This window comes from Macrobrachium rosenbergii, chromosome 9 (assembly GCF_040412425.1).
Source record: "Macrobrachium rosenbergii isolate ZJJX-2024 chromosome 9, ASM4041242v1, whole genome shotgun sequence".
Classification (NCBI taxonomy): Eukaryota; Metazoa; Arthropoda; class Malacostraca; order Decapoda; family Palaemonidae; genus Macrobrachium; species Macrobrachium rosenbergii.
The window spans coordinates 21,017,662-21,035,779 of record NC_089749.1 but is presented as its reverse complement, the minus strand read 5'-3'; the positions used below and the strand labels follow the sequence as shown (position 1 = coordinate 21,035,779).

At 43.3% G+C, this 18,118-nt stretch overlaps 1 protein-coding gene across 1 annotated transcript in view; it reads right to left on the bottom strand.

Moving 5' to 3' along the window:
• Positions 1-31: 31 nt before the first annotated feature.
• Positions 32-18,118, bottom strand: part of LOC136841908 (uncharacterized) — a 32,663-nt gene continuing 14,576 nt past the window's right edge. Inside the window, exons 9-12 of the mRNA XM_067109329.1 lie at positions 17,797-17,909; positions 16,966-17,124; positions 16,597-16,777; positions 32-1,469 (exon numbers count right to left, since the gene is read on the bottom strand). Of these exons, the coding sequence (XP_066965430.1) occupies positions 1,255-1,469; positions 16,597-16,777; positions 16,966-17,124; positions 17,797-17,909 (668 nt within the window). The 3' untranslated portion in view covers positions 32-1,254. The remainder of the gene's footprint in view (positions 1,470-16,596; positions 16,778-16,965; positions 17,125-17,796; positions 17,910-18,118) is intronic.

Sequence of the window (18,118 nt, the reverse complement as noted above, 5' to 3'; positions counted from 1 at the left end):
GTTCGATTTCATTTTAATAGGGAGGAAAAAATTATTTTTCGTTTCTGTTTTAATTAAAACAAAAATTATAAAATGGGCAATTTCAATGTTCAACTTGATGTAAACGTTTTTATCACATATTAAATAATTTGTATTTTTGTACAGCGAGCTGGAAAATGGAGGAGTGTTTGGTTGGCTACTTTTCAATAGGCTCTGGTTTCAATGCCTCCAATATCGTACATTATGCAAATCTGCTACCAAATCCAAATTGTGATAGCCTACTCGTCTTTCTTTTATTTATCAAACATTACCATTTTAAATTTCGTTATTTGAAAATTAGCGCCTAAAGATAAGTTTAAAATGTTATAATTTTTCATACAGTATATTGACGTTTATAAAATATGGAACTGAACTACCTAACAGCTAATTATGTATAGATGATTATTATCAATGAGCATATATATATATATATATATATATATATATATATATATTTATATATAATATATATATATTGTTCAAACATTATACATAAGTTATACATATATGACAGTCACTTAACCAAAATAAGTTGGGAGGTAAGATATTTATGTGACCTAACCTAACATCTTTGAGTTTTCTTTTTTAACAAAACTGATTTGCAAGAATCCCACTGAATACATTTAAGGGTGAATTACCTAAAAAAAAATAATAATAATTTCTGGTGAGTACTGTTATGAAAGGTGATACTTCCACTTTTTAACAATGAAACCCTGCAACCAGCATTGCAGGCTTTGCAACCAAAAAATGAAATAGTTAAATGTTTTTGGCTTTACTTAAATCAAGAGATTTATTGTCATCAAGTTGTAAGTATATATAATAAACTTACTTGTTCCTCCCTTTCTTACAAAGTATAAAAACTTCAGAGCTGTTATCATGACGAGAATATTCAAGAACTTATGCTAAAAATTCCAAACAACCATCTCACATATCGATACTGCATCCTTTAAAAACAATTATCCATTCTGTAGCTTTTATAACTACTTTCCAAAATAAATACTATAGGCATGACAGATGTTCTTAGAAGTTTGTCATTTTTACCAGCAATTTTTTGGAGTTGATTAAAAAATCTTGGGTTTATTATAACTAGCTGTATAGTTCCAATAAATTACATTACTTTTTAGTATCAATATCTAGCAGCACTACCTTTTCCACCAACTCCTTGCAGTATACATAATTCCGATGTACAGTTTCACTTAAGATAATTGCTGCATATTACAGAGTATCTGTATCTGTTTACAAGGACTTGCATTTGCCATCAAAGACGCAATCTTTCATCCATCTGAATTCATCTGCTGCTTGTCCATAGACAGAATGGTCTTGGGAACAACCATCTCCTGTGATCTGTGCAGTCACAGAAAGGACACCCATCAAGACCCAAACCTCCTCCAGGTCCTGGCCCATCTCGGCCAGGTAAGGCCCTCCGGAGGACCCTTTCGACAGAGTTGAGCCTGGTAAAGACAAAAAAGATGAAAGGTGTTAACTAGGGCACGATATATCCTTACCTATCTCGGCCAGGTAAGACCGTCTTGAGGACCCTTTCAACAAAAAGGAGCCTTGCAAAGACAAACGAAAAAAAAAATGTTACAAAGGGAATGATCAAGCCTTGCCCATTTTGGTGAGGCAAGGCCCTCTCAAGGATCCTTCTGAAATAGAGCAGTCAAAATGTGTTGGAGGGATGATAACCTTGCCCAGTGGAGGACTCCTTCAACAGAGACCTCATTATGCATTTCAACAATACAGTATTAATAATAATCACTCCAAGAAATAGACAAACAGAAATACCTTGACCCAGGTATGTATAGTGACAAAAACTTAAAAGTAATCCTCTTAGTGTAAATGTTTTGCAGCATTTTGTTCTTTTTCTCGCTGGAGAAATGGGGGCCCTCCAGTGACATAAGTGGTGCTCTGGGGCTTGAGTTCCCCCTCTTGGCTGTATACTGCTTCAAATTTTGATGTTCTACTACTGAGGATACTTAAGTCTCAACCACTCTATACTCTATTTATGATCAGTTCTCTTATCCCACAATCTTACACCTACAACACTATCGCTTCCCTCACTTTAGCCTACTCAATGCTCAGTGTAAAAAAAAAAAACATCAAACAGTCACTGAATCACAGCAAAACCTTGTTTCACCAATCACTTCCACATCTACAGATTCTGCCTAAGGTTGCTTTCATCTTAAAATCTCCTCATCGCCGTTAACAATTTATTAATCTCAATCATACACCTTCAATACAACCCCCGTTGCGTCACTCACAAGTTATTTTACTTTATAAATCCTTGAATGTCTGCTTTAAAACTCTTCACACGACCATTTCAAAACCCTTACTGCTCTTCCCCTATCAATCCTCCTGTTACCTTTTACTTTCTCAATTAAGCCCCTATAATAGCCTTCCCAGACATATAACAATGTTACGTATAAATAACTATTAAAAACCCCCATCTTCTCTCTCTCTCTCTCTATGTAAAGGAGCAATTATTAATCGCACCAATAACTTCCTCATCCAGGCACATCTTAAATACTTTGGTCGGCCATTCAATTACCCTACTGCCACCACTGCACGGCGCATTATGGCAATGCCACTAATGCCTCAGGTATCTTCATATTATTTATCCTCTTTACATCCCCTACAGTCATTCCAGAAAATTTATCCATTTTATATTTACCACTTCCACACTTGTATCTTTAAGATCCGTCTCTGCCCGATCTACTGAATGAAAACTGTTTCAAAAATGCTGACTCCACCAGTGCTGAACAGCTTTCTCTTCCGACAGCTTCAATCCACTTGATTTTTGTCTAAATCCTTATGTATATCAGGATTTCTCTCTGCATTTATTTTTCTCCAGTATAGTCTTTTCCTCCATAAACAGTCTCGCGTCACTTGCATTTTTACCGTATCTCACCTTCTGCCAATACCCTTCACTTAACTACATTTCTCTTTCTCACTATATTCTTGTCAGACTCATCTATCTTAACTAAATTTATAGCCATATCTTTTTGGATTTATCTATCTATCTATCTATCTATCTATATATTATATATATATATTAACCCTGTAAAGTCACCAATTCGGCGCCAGGATAGTGTTTCGGCGGCGCCATTAATTAAGTCTCCGCTGAGCTTGTTTTCTTTGGTGACTTCCCGTTTTCTTCAAGCTAAATTAGTCACGCCTAAAACGTGCCAGGTCACGCATTTTAATCATTTTTACTTTATGGTATTTATACGAATGTCACACATTGTGTATCACATGTTTCTTCATTCACAGGCATCAAGACTGTATCTATATTGTGTCTCTGTATGTTTCGTATTGTAATTCGTACTCGTTCACTGCATATTATTGTTTATTGTTTCGACCTCAGGTCACAGTCAATTCCATTGTCTCTCACGGCCCGGCGTCAGTCGGCCGCAATATAAGCCGCCTGGATCTGTAATAAATCAGCAGTAACCTTTACCTGCTCGTTTCTTTGACACCTTACAGTGGTGACCCCGGAGTGACCCGGAGCCATTAGCGGACTCACACGGCGACTCAGTCTTGGCTCCAGGATTTCTCCAAAAAACGCTCTTAGCGGCCTAAACACGGCGCTGTAACCAGCGTTTGAGCGTGCTGACTCTCGTCGGCGTACCCCACCAGCGTCACTAGCGGAACCACACGGCGCACGCAAAAGTGCGCACTGACGCCGAGTATCCTACTCCAGCAAAGGGTCAAAGGAGCGAGCATGGACGCGATATCCTCCTTCATGCAGTTAAACGGACCCCGTGGACTCGAGGTTTACCTACCTCCCCATCGCAGCCGCCCGCCCCGCATCGAGGCCCTCCCGCAACTCCACACCAGCGCCCAACACACGACGGCCGGGCAACACAATCGCGGGCCGCCCCCACCCTAAAGCTGCCGCCGTTTTCGCAGGGCAACCCATCGAGGTGGCTGCGCAGGGTGGAGAGCCACTTCAGAATCGCGGACCTCACGGACGAAATCCTACAGGCCGACACAGTGCTCAACGCCCTTCCGAGGACGTACAACAAACTCATCTCGCGGGTACCAAACACTCACCCTCACATACAGCACCACAAAAAGTTCCTCCTCGAAGCTTGCTCCCTGCCCATCGCCGAGCGCGGCCGCCCGTGCTATCGACCTTGCCAATAATCCACGCCACGACCTCGAACCAAGAGACGCTTGGGGCATGGTCAGATCTCCTGTCAACACCAGTCTCGGGTGGCACGAACAAGCGGCAGGAGATAAGCTTCGTGACGGAAATTTTCCTTCGCCAACTCCTCCCGGAAGTACGCAACCAGATCGCGCACCCCTACACCATGCCTGTCGAGGACCTCATAGAGGCGGCACAACACCTCACAGACTCCGTCAAGGCTCACAGCGGCTAAAACCGGCCACTCAGCCGGTCAGCTCCGTCCAGCCTGAAGAGGACGAGAGCAGCCCGTCAACGCCATCGCCAACAGACGTCCACCGAACCACAGTAGACGGTGGTCCCCGGGCTTCTGTCGCTATCACAAGTGGTTCGAAAGGACGCTCGAAACTGCCTGCCGCCCTGCTCGTTCAACCGTTCAAAAAACGGGGTGGCGGCGGCCAGCAGGACAGGCCGCCATGGCAGCCGAAGAACCCAGGGCCTCAAAACAGTAGGTTTTTACGCCCGCGACACCGTCTCCGGCAGGATGATGCTGGTCGACACAGGAGCCTTCAAGTCGGTCTTCCCAGCATCCAGAGAGGACCGCAACCAGACACCAGACCCGGCCGCCTTCCTGACGGCCGCCAACGGAACCCCATCCTCTCCTACGGCACCAGGCTCCTGTCGATCTCCATCCTGGCCAGAGTTACTCCTGGGACTTCATCGCGGCGGACGAGGAACCCCACTCCTGGGGCCGATTTTCTGGCGCACTTCGGCCTGCTAGTCGACGTGGGGCGCAAGCGCCTCCTCGATACCGACTCCTGCCGGTCTCTCCGTTAACGGCGGGACCCAGACCCACCATCAGCGCCCGTCGCCCCACCAGCACGCACACCTTCTGTCGGAGTTCCTGAGGTGTTTAAGCCCGAGCCGCCAAGTCCCCGGGGCCCCAGCCAAGCACGGCATATACCACCATATAGTGACTAAAGGGCCCCGACACATGCGAAGTTCCGCAGGCTTCCCCTCAGCGCCTTCAGGAGGCGAAAAAGCATTCGCGGAGATGGAACGGATGGGCATCTGCAGGAAGGCCTCCAGTCCATGGGCCCCCTTCACATGGTGCAGAAACCGGACGGCTCCTGGAGACCCTGCGGCGACTACAGACGGCTCAACATTGCAACGGAGCCCGACCACTACCCTCTGCCCAATATGCAAGACCTTACGGCCTCCTTTCACGGGGCCAAAATATTCACTAAATTGGACCTTCTTAAATCTTATTTTCAGGTACCTGTTGCGCCAGAGGACATACCAAAGACAGCCATCATCACGCCCTTCGGGTCCTATGTGTTTGCCTTCTCCACCTTCGGGCTGAGGAACGCGGGGCCACCTTCCAGCGGCTCATGGACAGCATCCTGGGGACCTAAAATTCTGTGTCTGCTACGTCGACGACATTCTCATATTTTCCAGGTCTCACAGCGAACACCAAAGGCACATCAAAGCAGTCCTCCAGCGCCTCCAAGAAAACGGCCTCGTCGTCCGTTTTGACAAGTGTACATTCGGCGTCCAGAAAGCAGAGTTCCTGGGTCACGAGGTATCTCCGACAGGCGTCCGCCCTCTTACATCGAAAGTGGCAGCCGTAGCAAAGTTCCCGACACCCACCTCCATCAAGGCCGTCCAGGAGTTCCTTGGGATGGTAAACTTCTACAGGCGCTTCATCCCCGGGATCGCGCACACCACGCCCCCTGACGGAAGTCCTAAAGGTCAACCAAGTCCCTGTCTTGGGGACCCAGCCAGCAGCAGGCCTTTTCCCGGACGTAAGGCCGCCCTCACCAAGGCAACCGCCTTGGCACACCAGGATCCCAAGGCTCCTCCAGCTGACGACAGACGCCAGTAACGTTGCCTGCGGTGCTGTTCTGGAGCAAATCATCAACGGCGCCCCCAGCCCATCGCCTTCTTCAGCAAGAAGTTCAATCCGCAGAGTCCCGATACAGCACCTTCGACAGGGAACTCTGCGCGATGTACCGCGCAGTTCGGCACTTCAAGTTCCTCCTGGAGGACGCCTTCACAATCTTCACAGACCACCAGCCACTGGTTCACGCTTTCACGAAGCAAGGGGACGCATGGTCTTCCAGACAGCAGCGCCACCTCTCAGCCATAGCCGAATTTACCTGTTCCGTCAGGTACCTCCCGGCAAGAAAAATCCCGTAGCAGACGCCCTCTCCAGAGTCGAGTTGAACGCAGTGCAGCTTGGTGTAGATTACCAGGACCTTGCCAGGGAACAGGCCGCTGACCCAGAAACCCCAGCATACCGCACCGCCATCACATCCTCAAGTGGCGGGACGTGACCCTCGCCCCGGAGGCCCCAGTCTGCTCTGTGACATCAGCACAGGCCAGCCGCCCCTTTGGTTCCAGCCTCACGCCGCCGCCAGGTATTTGACATCATCCACGGCCCTCACACCCCTCCGGCAGGACCACGGCCAAACTGCTTTCAAAAAGTTCGTCTGGCACGGGGTGCAAAAGGACGCCACAGCCTGGGCAAAACAGTGCCTGCAGTGCCAGACCAGTAAAGTGGGTCGTCACACGCAGTCGGGGTAGGCGAGTTCCCACAGCCAGGGCGCCGCCGCCACATCCACATCGACGTCGTCGGGCCCCTTCCCCATCAGGCGGATCCAGATACCTCCTCACGGTGGTAGACCGTTCAACGAGGTGGCCCGGCCACGCCCATGCAAGAAGCCACCGCCAGCGCGGCGTGCGCCGAGGCCCCTGCTCTCCAGTTGGGTTAGCCGCCGGCGCCCCGGACCACATCACAACCGACAGGGGCCCCGCTTTCCTCTCCGAGCTGTGGTCTGCCTGGCTCAACTGCTGGGAACCACGCACCACACCACCACAGCGTACAACCCAGCGGCCAACGGCCTGGTTGAACAGTTCCACAGGTCCTTAAAGTCATCCTCATGGCCCGCTGCACCGCCGAGGACTGGAAACATCAGCTGCCGTGGGTCCTCCTCGGTTGAGGACCGCCCCAGAGCCGATGGCACCCCATCCGCAGCTGAACAAACCTGGGGAACCCCTCGTGGTGCCGGGGAGCTCGTGACGGATGATCGCCACTCCCCATCTCTGCAGAGGCTCCAGCGACGTGGCCGGCAAGTTCGCCTTGCAGGCGCTCATACATCGACAGAGCAACCACCTTCGTGCCGCCACAGCTGTCATCCGCCACCCACGTCTTCGTCAGAGTCGACGCCGTCCGTCCACCACTAACTAAGCCCTACAGGGGACCCTTCCGCGTGCTGGAACGGAACAGCAAGGCGTTCCGGCTGGCACTTCCAGGCAGGAACGACTGGGTTTCCATAGACCGGCTAAAGCCCGCCTTCCTGTCGGAGAGTCCCGCAGCGCCGCAGCACCCCTTCCGCCCAAACGCACTCCAGCACGCCCTCACCACCGCAGGGCGCCGCCCCCAGGAAGGGACCGCCCAAACAGCAGCCTCACAGGCGGGAGGCCCTCAGTTATCCTCAAGGAGCCGCGGCACCCTTCAGCGCCCCACCAGGTACAGGGATTAATCAGACGCGTCCCTCGCCTTGGGAGTATTTGTAAAGTCACCAATTCGGCGCCAGGATAGTGTTTCGCGGCGCCATTAATTAAGTCTCCGCTGAGCTTGTTTTCTTTGGTGACTTCCCGTTTTCTTCAAGCTAAATTAGTCACGCCTAAAACGTGCCAGGTCACGCATTTTAATCATTTTTACTTTATGGTATTTATACGAATGTCACACATTGTGTATCACATGTTTCTTCATTCACAGGCATCAAGACTGTATCTATATTGTGTCTCTGTATGTTTCGTATTGTAATTCGTACTCGTTCACTGCATATTATTGTTTATTGTTTCGACCTCAGGTCACAGTCAATTCCATTGTCTCTCACGGCCCGGCGTCAGTCGGCCGCAATATAAGCCGCCTGGATCTGTAATAAATCAGCAGTAACCTTTACCTGCTCGTTTCTTTGACACCTTACAACCCTGTCACATTCACAACTGTTCTGTGCTTTAGTATAATTACTAACAGGACCTCATTCAAACTTGATAATGAGGACTGTTTGTCCAAGAAAGCTTGTAACATTTTCTGAATAAATACCCCATTAGATACCATCCAGTTTGAATGAGGTCCTATATATATATATATATATATATATATATATATATATATATATATATATATATATATATATATATATATATATATATATATATATAGATATATATATATATATAGATATATATATATATATATATATATATATATATATAGATATATATATATATATATATATATATATATATATATATATATATATATATATATATATATATATATATATATATATATACATACATATACAGTAGAACCTCGGTCCTCGACTGTACTAGAACTAGAGCATAGTCGGATTTCAACACGAATGGTGATCAAATTTTGCGTTGGGCTCAAACAACAGAGCGGAATCCGACCGATAAGATCATATGATGTTTGTAGAAAAAAAAAGTTTGGTGGCTCACCTTTAGTTAAGAAGCGTTGTTGGTGGCGTTCTTCCCTTCTTATTTAAAAGCATTTCAGCCCACACATGCTGCTGCTGTTGAAAAACAAATGAATTATCACATTGGATGTCGTAAATAATTTGCTCGTAGTACTGTATATCTGTTATCATAAAATTAAAAAAATTTCCTAAAATTACGTCCGAACTTCGGCAGCTTGGCAGATATAAACAAACCAGAGCGCCGCCTGGTGGTTATCGCGGTACTAATTACGCAAACATTCAATACTTATGGTAGATTTCATAGAAGTCTACTGGAATAGTGTACACCAAATCACTGCAAAAACATCTTTCAGTAATCACTGTAAACATCTTTCAGTAAATATTTGCTGAAGATGTTTTCTAATGATTTTATCACTATTCCGGTAGACTATATATTTCCATAAACATTGAATGTTTATAAAGTAATCCGTGATCTCACTGAGCGTGCTCTACTGTTCCTGCCACAAGCAGTCGACATAATTGATTTTCTTAATTTTATGTTAACTATTATCACAAATAATTCAGTTTATAAATACTGTATTATTAATTTAATGTGAATAATCTGGCTTGTTTTCAATGTTATCATTATTAACAACAGTTTTCATGTGTACCTGTTGCAGTACATTCTGGTAGTGCCTGTAGGCGTACCACCTAGCCACAGCCTATGGCACTCGGTTTTTGATACAGTAAGCATTTAAAAATATAAAAGTGCTTCTGATACTGTAAGTTATTCAACTCTGAACCTATTTAATTTATTAATTTGTATAAAGTTTTTTGTATAAAAAAGGGCAAAGGTTGGGTAATGACTGGTGGTCAGGAATGGATTAATCCATTTTCAGTTGTATTTCTTATGGGAGAAATTAAATCAGAATTCTACAAAATCGAATCTCGACACTTCTTCTGGAACGAATTAGCGTCAGGACCAGTTCTACTGTATATATATATATATATATATATTGTAATTGTAATGAGAACCTCTTCCTCGCCTATCCTCCCATCACAATTAGGTAAAATAAAGCATGAGTAAATATTTTAACATCGTGTGAATTCATAATAAATGTAAAGCTGTACGCATGAATAATTCCTTGCCCCTTTGATTTCTCTCTCACCCATCCATGGGTAAGCTTTAACCTTCCCTTATTAAGTGACTTTTGCCAGTCCCTTTCCCATGACTAAGTGACTTGCCAGAGTCATAATTCAGGGTACAGTCCTAGAGAGATTAATCCTTGCCACATGGGGTGACTCACAAAGAAAGTGTGCTGGCGCCATGACACCTGGGCATGGTGACCTCAAGAAACGCATGCCCGCCAAACAACCGCATTACAGAAGCCCTCTATCCAAAATGAAGTACCAGCGAAGACTTCACCACCTGGATGAGCAGTACCTTAATCCTCCCGACATTACAAAGGCGCACGCCGCGGGCAAGATCTCTCTCAGAGATGTTGGACGACCTACCAGGACACTTACAGTTCTCTTGCTCCCCTGCTTTCCCACGTGGCTGGTCTAGATGCCTGTGTTACTTTTGTGTGACCCCTTCATTTATCACCCTCCATTGCTGGTGCCTTTACGATGAACCCCCATCTCTGAAGAGGTAATGTACCCGAATTAGGGTTCTCCGAAGTCATCACGTTTCCCTATTATTTTCTCTCACTGTTTTATTTTCTTTTCTTAGTGCAATTTACCTCCCGTGAGACCTGTGTTCTTAAGGAAAGGGTGCATAACCTAGTAAAGTATTAACCAGTGTTGCAGGATCGAGTTGTAGCACCATAAGTGCAACCTCGATTCCCTTCAATTACGCTGCCGACTATTTAGTAACTGTGCATTCTCGATTGCAGATAGGAGTGCTTGCTGTTGAACTATCTCATCATCTTATTATGTGTACAGTGTAAGCCCTGTGCCCTTTATTAATGGTGCCTTTAAGCGGAAAGCCCCTTGTGTATCAACATGGATCTTTCATCTACTTTATAACTTGATCTGTATGACAGGACTCTTCTCACTAGCCATCATCATCCCATTCTTCTGATTGTGTTTTATGCAAATATAAATTACGTGAACCTAAATGTGTATCTGATCACTCACTCATCTAGAAAGGCCATTCCAGGTAGGATTCAGGTGAATCTCAGGAATCATTCTGTGGCCTTAAATCCAGCCAAGTTGACCTCTGGTCCAGATCAAAACCATACCGGTAACCGATGCTCAGAATCTTGCAGCTGCATGTTTTTAAAGCCCTGCAATTGCACTATCAGCTGAATAGCACTGTTAAAACTGGTTGCAAGACTAGAAACGAAACTTTTGTAACCCCCCATAAATAGCACACAAGCGGAAGCCATCCACAGCGTAGTAAAAGTGTTATTTTACACTTCTATACTGGTATGAACAAAAAGCGTGACGCTGTATAACCAGTGTCAAATTTGTTGAACCGTGCGCAAAAATTAGTCATGTGAAGAGGCACTAGCAATCCCACGAGGCTTTGTTGCCAAGCGCTTGTGATAGCCCTGCATGCGTAATTGATGGGTAGCTAGGCAAGTGACGTGAAATATTCGAAGTGATAAAACGGGAAATAGTGAAATATGCGTGTATTTCCTGTCCCGTTATCCGGACAAATTGTCGTCTCGAAATTTAGATAGGCAAATTTACTGGGCGCAAAGTAAAGGCCTATCCAGCAATTTTCAGTCCGTTGGATACATTTTTCTCTCTTGCTCGTGCATGATAGGAGTGTTGATTCAGTGGGAAATCTCTAATTTCCTGCTTCCTTAGTGAATTCTGGTGCATTTTCAGACTTGGGACAGCAAGCCCCCAGAAAATGTGCCCATAAAGTAACATCCACTAGAAATTCCAGATTCCCAAATAACCGAACTCAGAGCTTCCCATTTCCTTTTGACAGATCATAAGTCAGTAAAACGTGTGCCATCATTTTCTAAGTGCAAGAAGCCTCCCAGACAAGAGAAAGAATTCCAGACTTTGTGAGGCTTTGTGATCATACGACCCACAGCCCGTCATAACAAATACCACGTGCTCTCAGTCTTTGTCAGCACCGACCACATGACCCACTACTAGGCAGAAGTAAGACATGGGTAACCGATCCGTGCCAACCACAGGTCTAAGTAGAGTAACGTAATTTCTTTTTTACTTGCACACACATGATCCTTAGGCAACAAACCATGCCTCATGCATGGTAAATTAAGTACTGCTATACCCTGTTGCCGCAGATTCTATGTATTAAAATAAACTATTTTTCTCTCATCACTCTGCATTGATTTCCCTCTTGAACAAACAAAAATCCGTACTTTTGTACCCGGCAGCTCTTGCAGATTCCCTCGTAAGCCCCCTCTGCATGATTTGCCCGCCTTTAGTCTCTCAGCAAATCAAAATCTTTATTAGACACTTTAAATGTTGTGACAAACCCGAATCATTCTGCATAAACCCACTGGAGTCTTACGAGACACCTGACATCGCTCATTGCAAGCCCGTAAGTCTTCAGGCAACCTCTGATTTGACTACCAGTGCCACCTCCTCTGAAGGATCACTCCTGCTTATTCGTAGTACTGCCACTGACACCTATCCATTTCCTACATTCCCATTGGTAGCCGAGGCCACAGCCCGCCCTCCAAAACATCACAAGATGGCTCAGTCGACTAGAACCTCCTGAGACCAGTGGCTACAAGTTCTACATGGACATCAGAACGAAAATGGAAATGTCAGGTAATGCTCTAGAGTGGGTTCAGAAGAGTACTGTCTGCCAAAGCAGAGAGAGAGGAAGAGGAAGAGAGGCAGACAAGGGAGGAAAGAGAAAGAAGAGACAGGAGAAAGAAAGGAAAGACAGGGGAGGAAAAAAGACAGGTGAAGGAGAAGAAAGGTTGTCCCAGGAGGAGAGGGAAAGAGGGCAGAGAGGCAGAGAGACAGAAGGAGAGAAAGACAGAGAAGGATCTTTCGCTCTACTTTATAAGTGTTTGTACGACAGGACTCTGTTCTCCCTATCCATCATCATCCCCATTCTTCTGGTTGTGTTTTATGTAAATATAAATTACGTGAATCCCTAAAGTGTTTTACCTGATCACTCCCTCATCTGAAGAAAGGCCTAAGCCGGCTAAAGTTAGATACTACTACCCCCGCCCTGCCCTTCATGGTAAATTCCGTGAATCTCAGTTACAATCAGTCTGGCCTTAAATCAACCAAGCTGAAACTCTTAGGTCTGATCAAAACCATATCCAATATATATATATATATAATATATATATATATATAAATATATATCTATATCTATATCTATATCTATCTATATATATATATATATATATATATATATGCACACATGCTTGTATGTATGTTAATTATGAATGACTCTAGTGGTCAGAAGCTCCTTAAGGGATCAGCCGGTTTCCGACTTTTAACGACAGGTTGTTGATATATAGGTTTGTTAAAAGGATATTGTGTGGAACTTCTGGGGAAAAAATTTTTTGTTCAGTGACCTTAGGTTTTTGTGATTGCCAGAGCATTTTTCGGCCAAAAATGGCCATTTTCAAAATGCATCTCCTCCTTTGCTTTTTTGCTTTTAAGGATGAGATTTGAACCACGTATAAAACACATATGGACATTCGATTACAAGCCAGGGATTTTGATTTTCAATTATTTTCGAGATATGATTTTTTTTTTTTTTTAATGAAATTTTCCCGGAAAAAGTACAGAAAAAATAATTGCCAAAAATCAGAAACAAAATATTAAAAATCCCCAGACTTTGTTTAATCTACCATGTTTCCCCATGCTATATTTAAAAATTTCATTTAGGTGGCTCCAATACTAAGGAGAGATGCATTTAAAGGCGAAAAACATGTTTTGAGAAAGCAGGCCTTCAAGTTTTAGTTACATAAAAAGTAAAAGGGACTCAAAGACTTTAATGTTACAATTAATTCTATAGTTTTAATTTTTTATTTTTGGGTATTAATTAATGCAAAAATGATTACAAATAAGAATATTAATTGATTATTTATATTGCACCTAAGACACATTCTTATAAATTTTAGGTTCCTGGTCCCCCCCTGTCTGATCTTGCTGCAAGGTATTACTCTAAGGTATCATAGTTGCCTGCACTTTTTTTATTAGTGTCTCGAATCCATCCTTGCCAAATGGATCCTGGGAATTACTTTACATTCACAATTAGGGGATTCGTGATTCAAGTAATTCATCAGTCTTGCTTCACTGGCCCATGATCATTTTATTTTCAGGATCGTCTATAATATCAGCCTCCGAGCTACTGCTTTCTTTTTCTAAATATCTTTGCCCTTTGGTAGTGACGAACAAATAAAGGCGTTTGAAGTGGATGGTTGGTCTCTGGTCAGCAGAGATCGCTACTCTCACGCCGTTTGATGGGCGACAGCTCTCTCTCTCTCTCTGTCGCTCCATTCCCATCTATGGCACTAATTTCTTGAACTCTTTCTTCTACTTCTCGCCTGGACTTTTCCACTTTGGCTTTTCCGCATTCTAGAAGCATGAAGTGAACTCTTGGACCTTTTAGGCACGGTGAAAAAAAACAAAACACCGCAGAAAATACAAGGAGTTCAGTCAAGGCCGCGAGCATGAAAAACATGTCCTTCTAACTTCCAGGAAGTTTATAAGAGCAACTCTCGGCCTGAGTCGGCGTCATGGTATGGCGTATTGCGTTGTCATCTTTAGGAATAACTAAAAGGTGCCAGTAGGATATTATTGACATTATACATTTCATTTTCAAAGGAAGTTTTCGTAATATATATCACAAAAGCTATGCCAGACTAAATCATTTGCGCTACACAATTGTTTTTATGGGTATATAGTTGTTATTACATTTTAGGCCATAACTAGAGAGAAACACAGTAAATTTTAGCATAATATTTAAATGCGACATTCTTGAACCTATGCAAATACATAGAATTTTTCAGCAAATCAGATTTTTAAAGATTGTTGGGTTTTTAGGCGGCCGATCCCCTTAACCTACTAATATCCTGGAATCGATTCTGGGAAAGGAGGAAGGGCCTTTGGCCTGACTTCCATACAGTAATGCCCATCGTATCTCAGTTGACCTGAAAAGTTCATGTACCTAGTATCTAGTCAGCTGTAGTGGGTTAGAACCAAGTGTCAAAGGTCAAGGTCCTGGCAGCTTCATACCTTAATCCCTTCTGAGAACCAGGAGGTCAGTATCTTTTGGGACCACACCACATCTAAGTGGAAAAGACGTGTAAGTGAACAATCTGTTTGAACACGTGTGGGAAATTCGTATCATTCAGTGGGAAGATTGAGAGAAACGTACACTACATATGACAAGGGTAATTCCTTCCACTGAACATTCTCTGGTAAATAAGGTGGATGGGCTGTTAAGCACACAATTCTTCCATGCACTTAACGTGCTTTTAGACTTGTGCCAGAAAGTCCAAAGGATTATTAAATTGCTTTGTAAATTTAAGTAATTAAATTCAGGTAAATGTTAGGTAAATTCAATTAAACTAAAAGACCTTAGAATAAATTAAACCAAGGCCATAAAAATTCAGAGCAAGATTCAGTTAGGCTAAAAATTCCGTAAGTTTCTGACCAAGTTAAAGTGAAGTTAGGCAGGGTAAGCACCAAATCTAATGCAAATATAGCAGGCAGGGCCTTATTTGGGCTAATTATTCTATACGCCCATGCAATTATAGTACATCTATGTAAAATTGTTCAGTCTAAGCCTATGTACAATTTTCTCTGCGCTCCAAAGTTAAGTATACCTTAGTTTAACCAGACCACTGAAGGCTGATTAACAGCTCTCCTAGGGAGGCTGGCCAGAAGGATTAGATTTATTTTACGTGGCTAAGAACCAATTGGTTACCTAGTAACGGGACCTACAGCTTATTGTGGAATCCAGACACACGCATTATAACAGAAATGAATTTCTATCACCAGAAATAAACTCCTCTAATTCTTCATTGGCCGGTCAGGAGAATCGAACACAGGGAGCCAGCAGAGTGCTAGCTGAGCACAGTAACCCACCCATCAATGGGAACTATCTCCATAGCTCAATATCATTATAACAAAGCAATTAAGTAAAACTTGCCTCTAGAAGTAAAGAAAGGAAAAACAGTTTATTACGGCTTTAAAACAAGCAAGTAAAACGTTAATTGACGAAGCTGCTTCCTATCGGACAACGGTAAACTCGAATCACTTGCCCGAAACAATGGCGACCTGGCCTAGGAATCATGTATCGACCTACCTTATAGTTAGCCTAAAGTTTGAACACTGATCTTAATTTACCCCTACACTGAAACAAATCCTATCTATTTGGTTAGTAAAACCAATGACCTCTAGCTGTTTCTGGAAATAAATTTATATGTTGGTGAAATTTATGCTACTTACCAACATGTTCTGACGGTAGAGGGAACGGAAGGCCACTTCAATTTTTTGGTTGTAAATAAGGATTTGGAAAGGATATAGGGTTAGGACAGGTAAACAAGGAAAAGGGGGGCATATGAACCAAAGGTCTTCGTGTTATCAAGTTTTATAACACTACACCAAGCAAATTGTTTCAGTTAACATAAGTGCATGTGCGTCTGGCATGCCTCTTGAATCTACAGTGGCCGAGTTAGGCCGCCCTCGGCCTAAGCCCGCCAAAAGGCTTGCCAGGTTCTTATCACTCCCTAAATTAATTTCTTTACTAACTTGAAAGAACAGTTATCTCTATATTTATTAAATCAATATAATAGTATTGGTGAAAGTAATCAAAATTTAAATGCTCAGTAAAATTAATCAAAATACATAAAAAAAAAATGCTAAGAGTTCTGTTAACTCACTAAAGAAAACGGAGTATAGTTATTCGTAACTCCTAGCAGTGATTTTATTAAAGTTAGAAAGTTAATAATATTATGTACAAATAAATTTACAACATACATATTTGCCAGTTACCTTTATGAGCTGCACAGAACTGGGATCCTTGTACTTCCACCGTACCTATGCATCTTGGAGACGTTCGTATGGCCGTGGTGAGGCAGGAGTGGTCCCAGGAAGCCAGAATAACCTTCCAAATAGGACGCAGTGGTTGTCTCCGTCCACCAGGTGTCTGACGTTCACCATCTAAGCTGAACACCTGTGATGAAGTGTGAAAGATGGATGTTTTGTCTAACTTGACTTAATGTGGCTTTTATCGCCGTCATCAGATTTACGTTTTGACTAATCAATTGGTATTTGTATGAGGGACCATTTCCAGGCTATTAATAGAATGCAGGTTCCACTATGTGTTTAGCTAATTTTACACAAAAACATATACACACTTACTACGTGAGCTCTACCAACTTCTTGTCTGTATTGCTGATTAGATATACAGACGGTCGGTAGCCTTTGTGGATTATTCTGCCTGAAGAAAATGACAGCCATATCATGCTGGAATTTACCATCGTTTGGGCTGTACCTTGGGTGAATGAAAATATCCGTGGGCTGGAAAGAAGGAAAATAATAAAGATGAGTTTAAGAGCAAGAGTCGCGAGCAAAAAAGTCGACCGTCTTGATCACATCAATGACATTGAACCCTAAAGTCTGTTTTGGTTCCCCAAGTACGATTCATGAAGGAGATAATCTAACCTGTCGCCATTGCGCAGCGTAATTCAGTAGAAATGCAGCTAATCATAGCAGTTCCTTCTATTTAGTTCTCAGTGCCCAAAGGGAAAAAGTAGATGCTTGTTTGAAGATCAAAGTATCAGATTCGATAAAAAAAGTTTCTAGAAATGGAAGGAAATCTAAATGTGGCAGAACCGCTATGTCTTTGAGGGTTGATAGTCATATATCAGAAGCAGAATTGAATTGTCCGATTTGAAGGACAAAAGTGACAAACTGAAAATGGTGTCTGCGAGCAGAAGTAAAAAAAGTGACAAAGTAAACAGGGTGTTTCAAGTTTAAAGGTCGAATACAAGTAGCAGACAAGAAAAGCTATGTAAAGGTAAAAAGTCAAACGCTGGTGTCAGACTTGAGCAGATGTTTGCGAGTTTGAGGGTCGACTACAGGAGGTGGACTCGAAAAGGCGTGTGTGAAAGCGCATGATAAATCCAGGACCCACTTATGCTGTATAAGTGGGTCCTGGATAAATCAAAAGAGTGCTGATTTCTCACCAACCTGATTTCTGATTATTGGGTTCGCGTCATTTGGTCCCGGTAGCTCTACCAAATAGTTATCCAATCTTGGATCAGCCTCTTTAGAAACTGGAGATCTGTAAGAGAAGGCATCAACTATTAGAACATTTAAAGGAAAAGGAAGAACTCTCACGGTATAAATTAATTATTTTCAGTTTCTGGTACACCCTTACTTGAATTTCAACACTACGTTTTTATGTGACCTCGTACTGATCAGTCTTTGAAGCAAGAGAATGGGCACAGCAAGGACACAATTGCTTAAGTATTCACTTTCTTCCTTTATTCCACTTTGCCCCACTGATTTA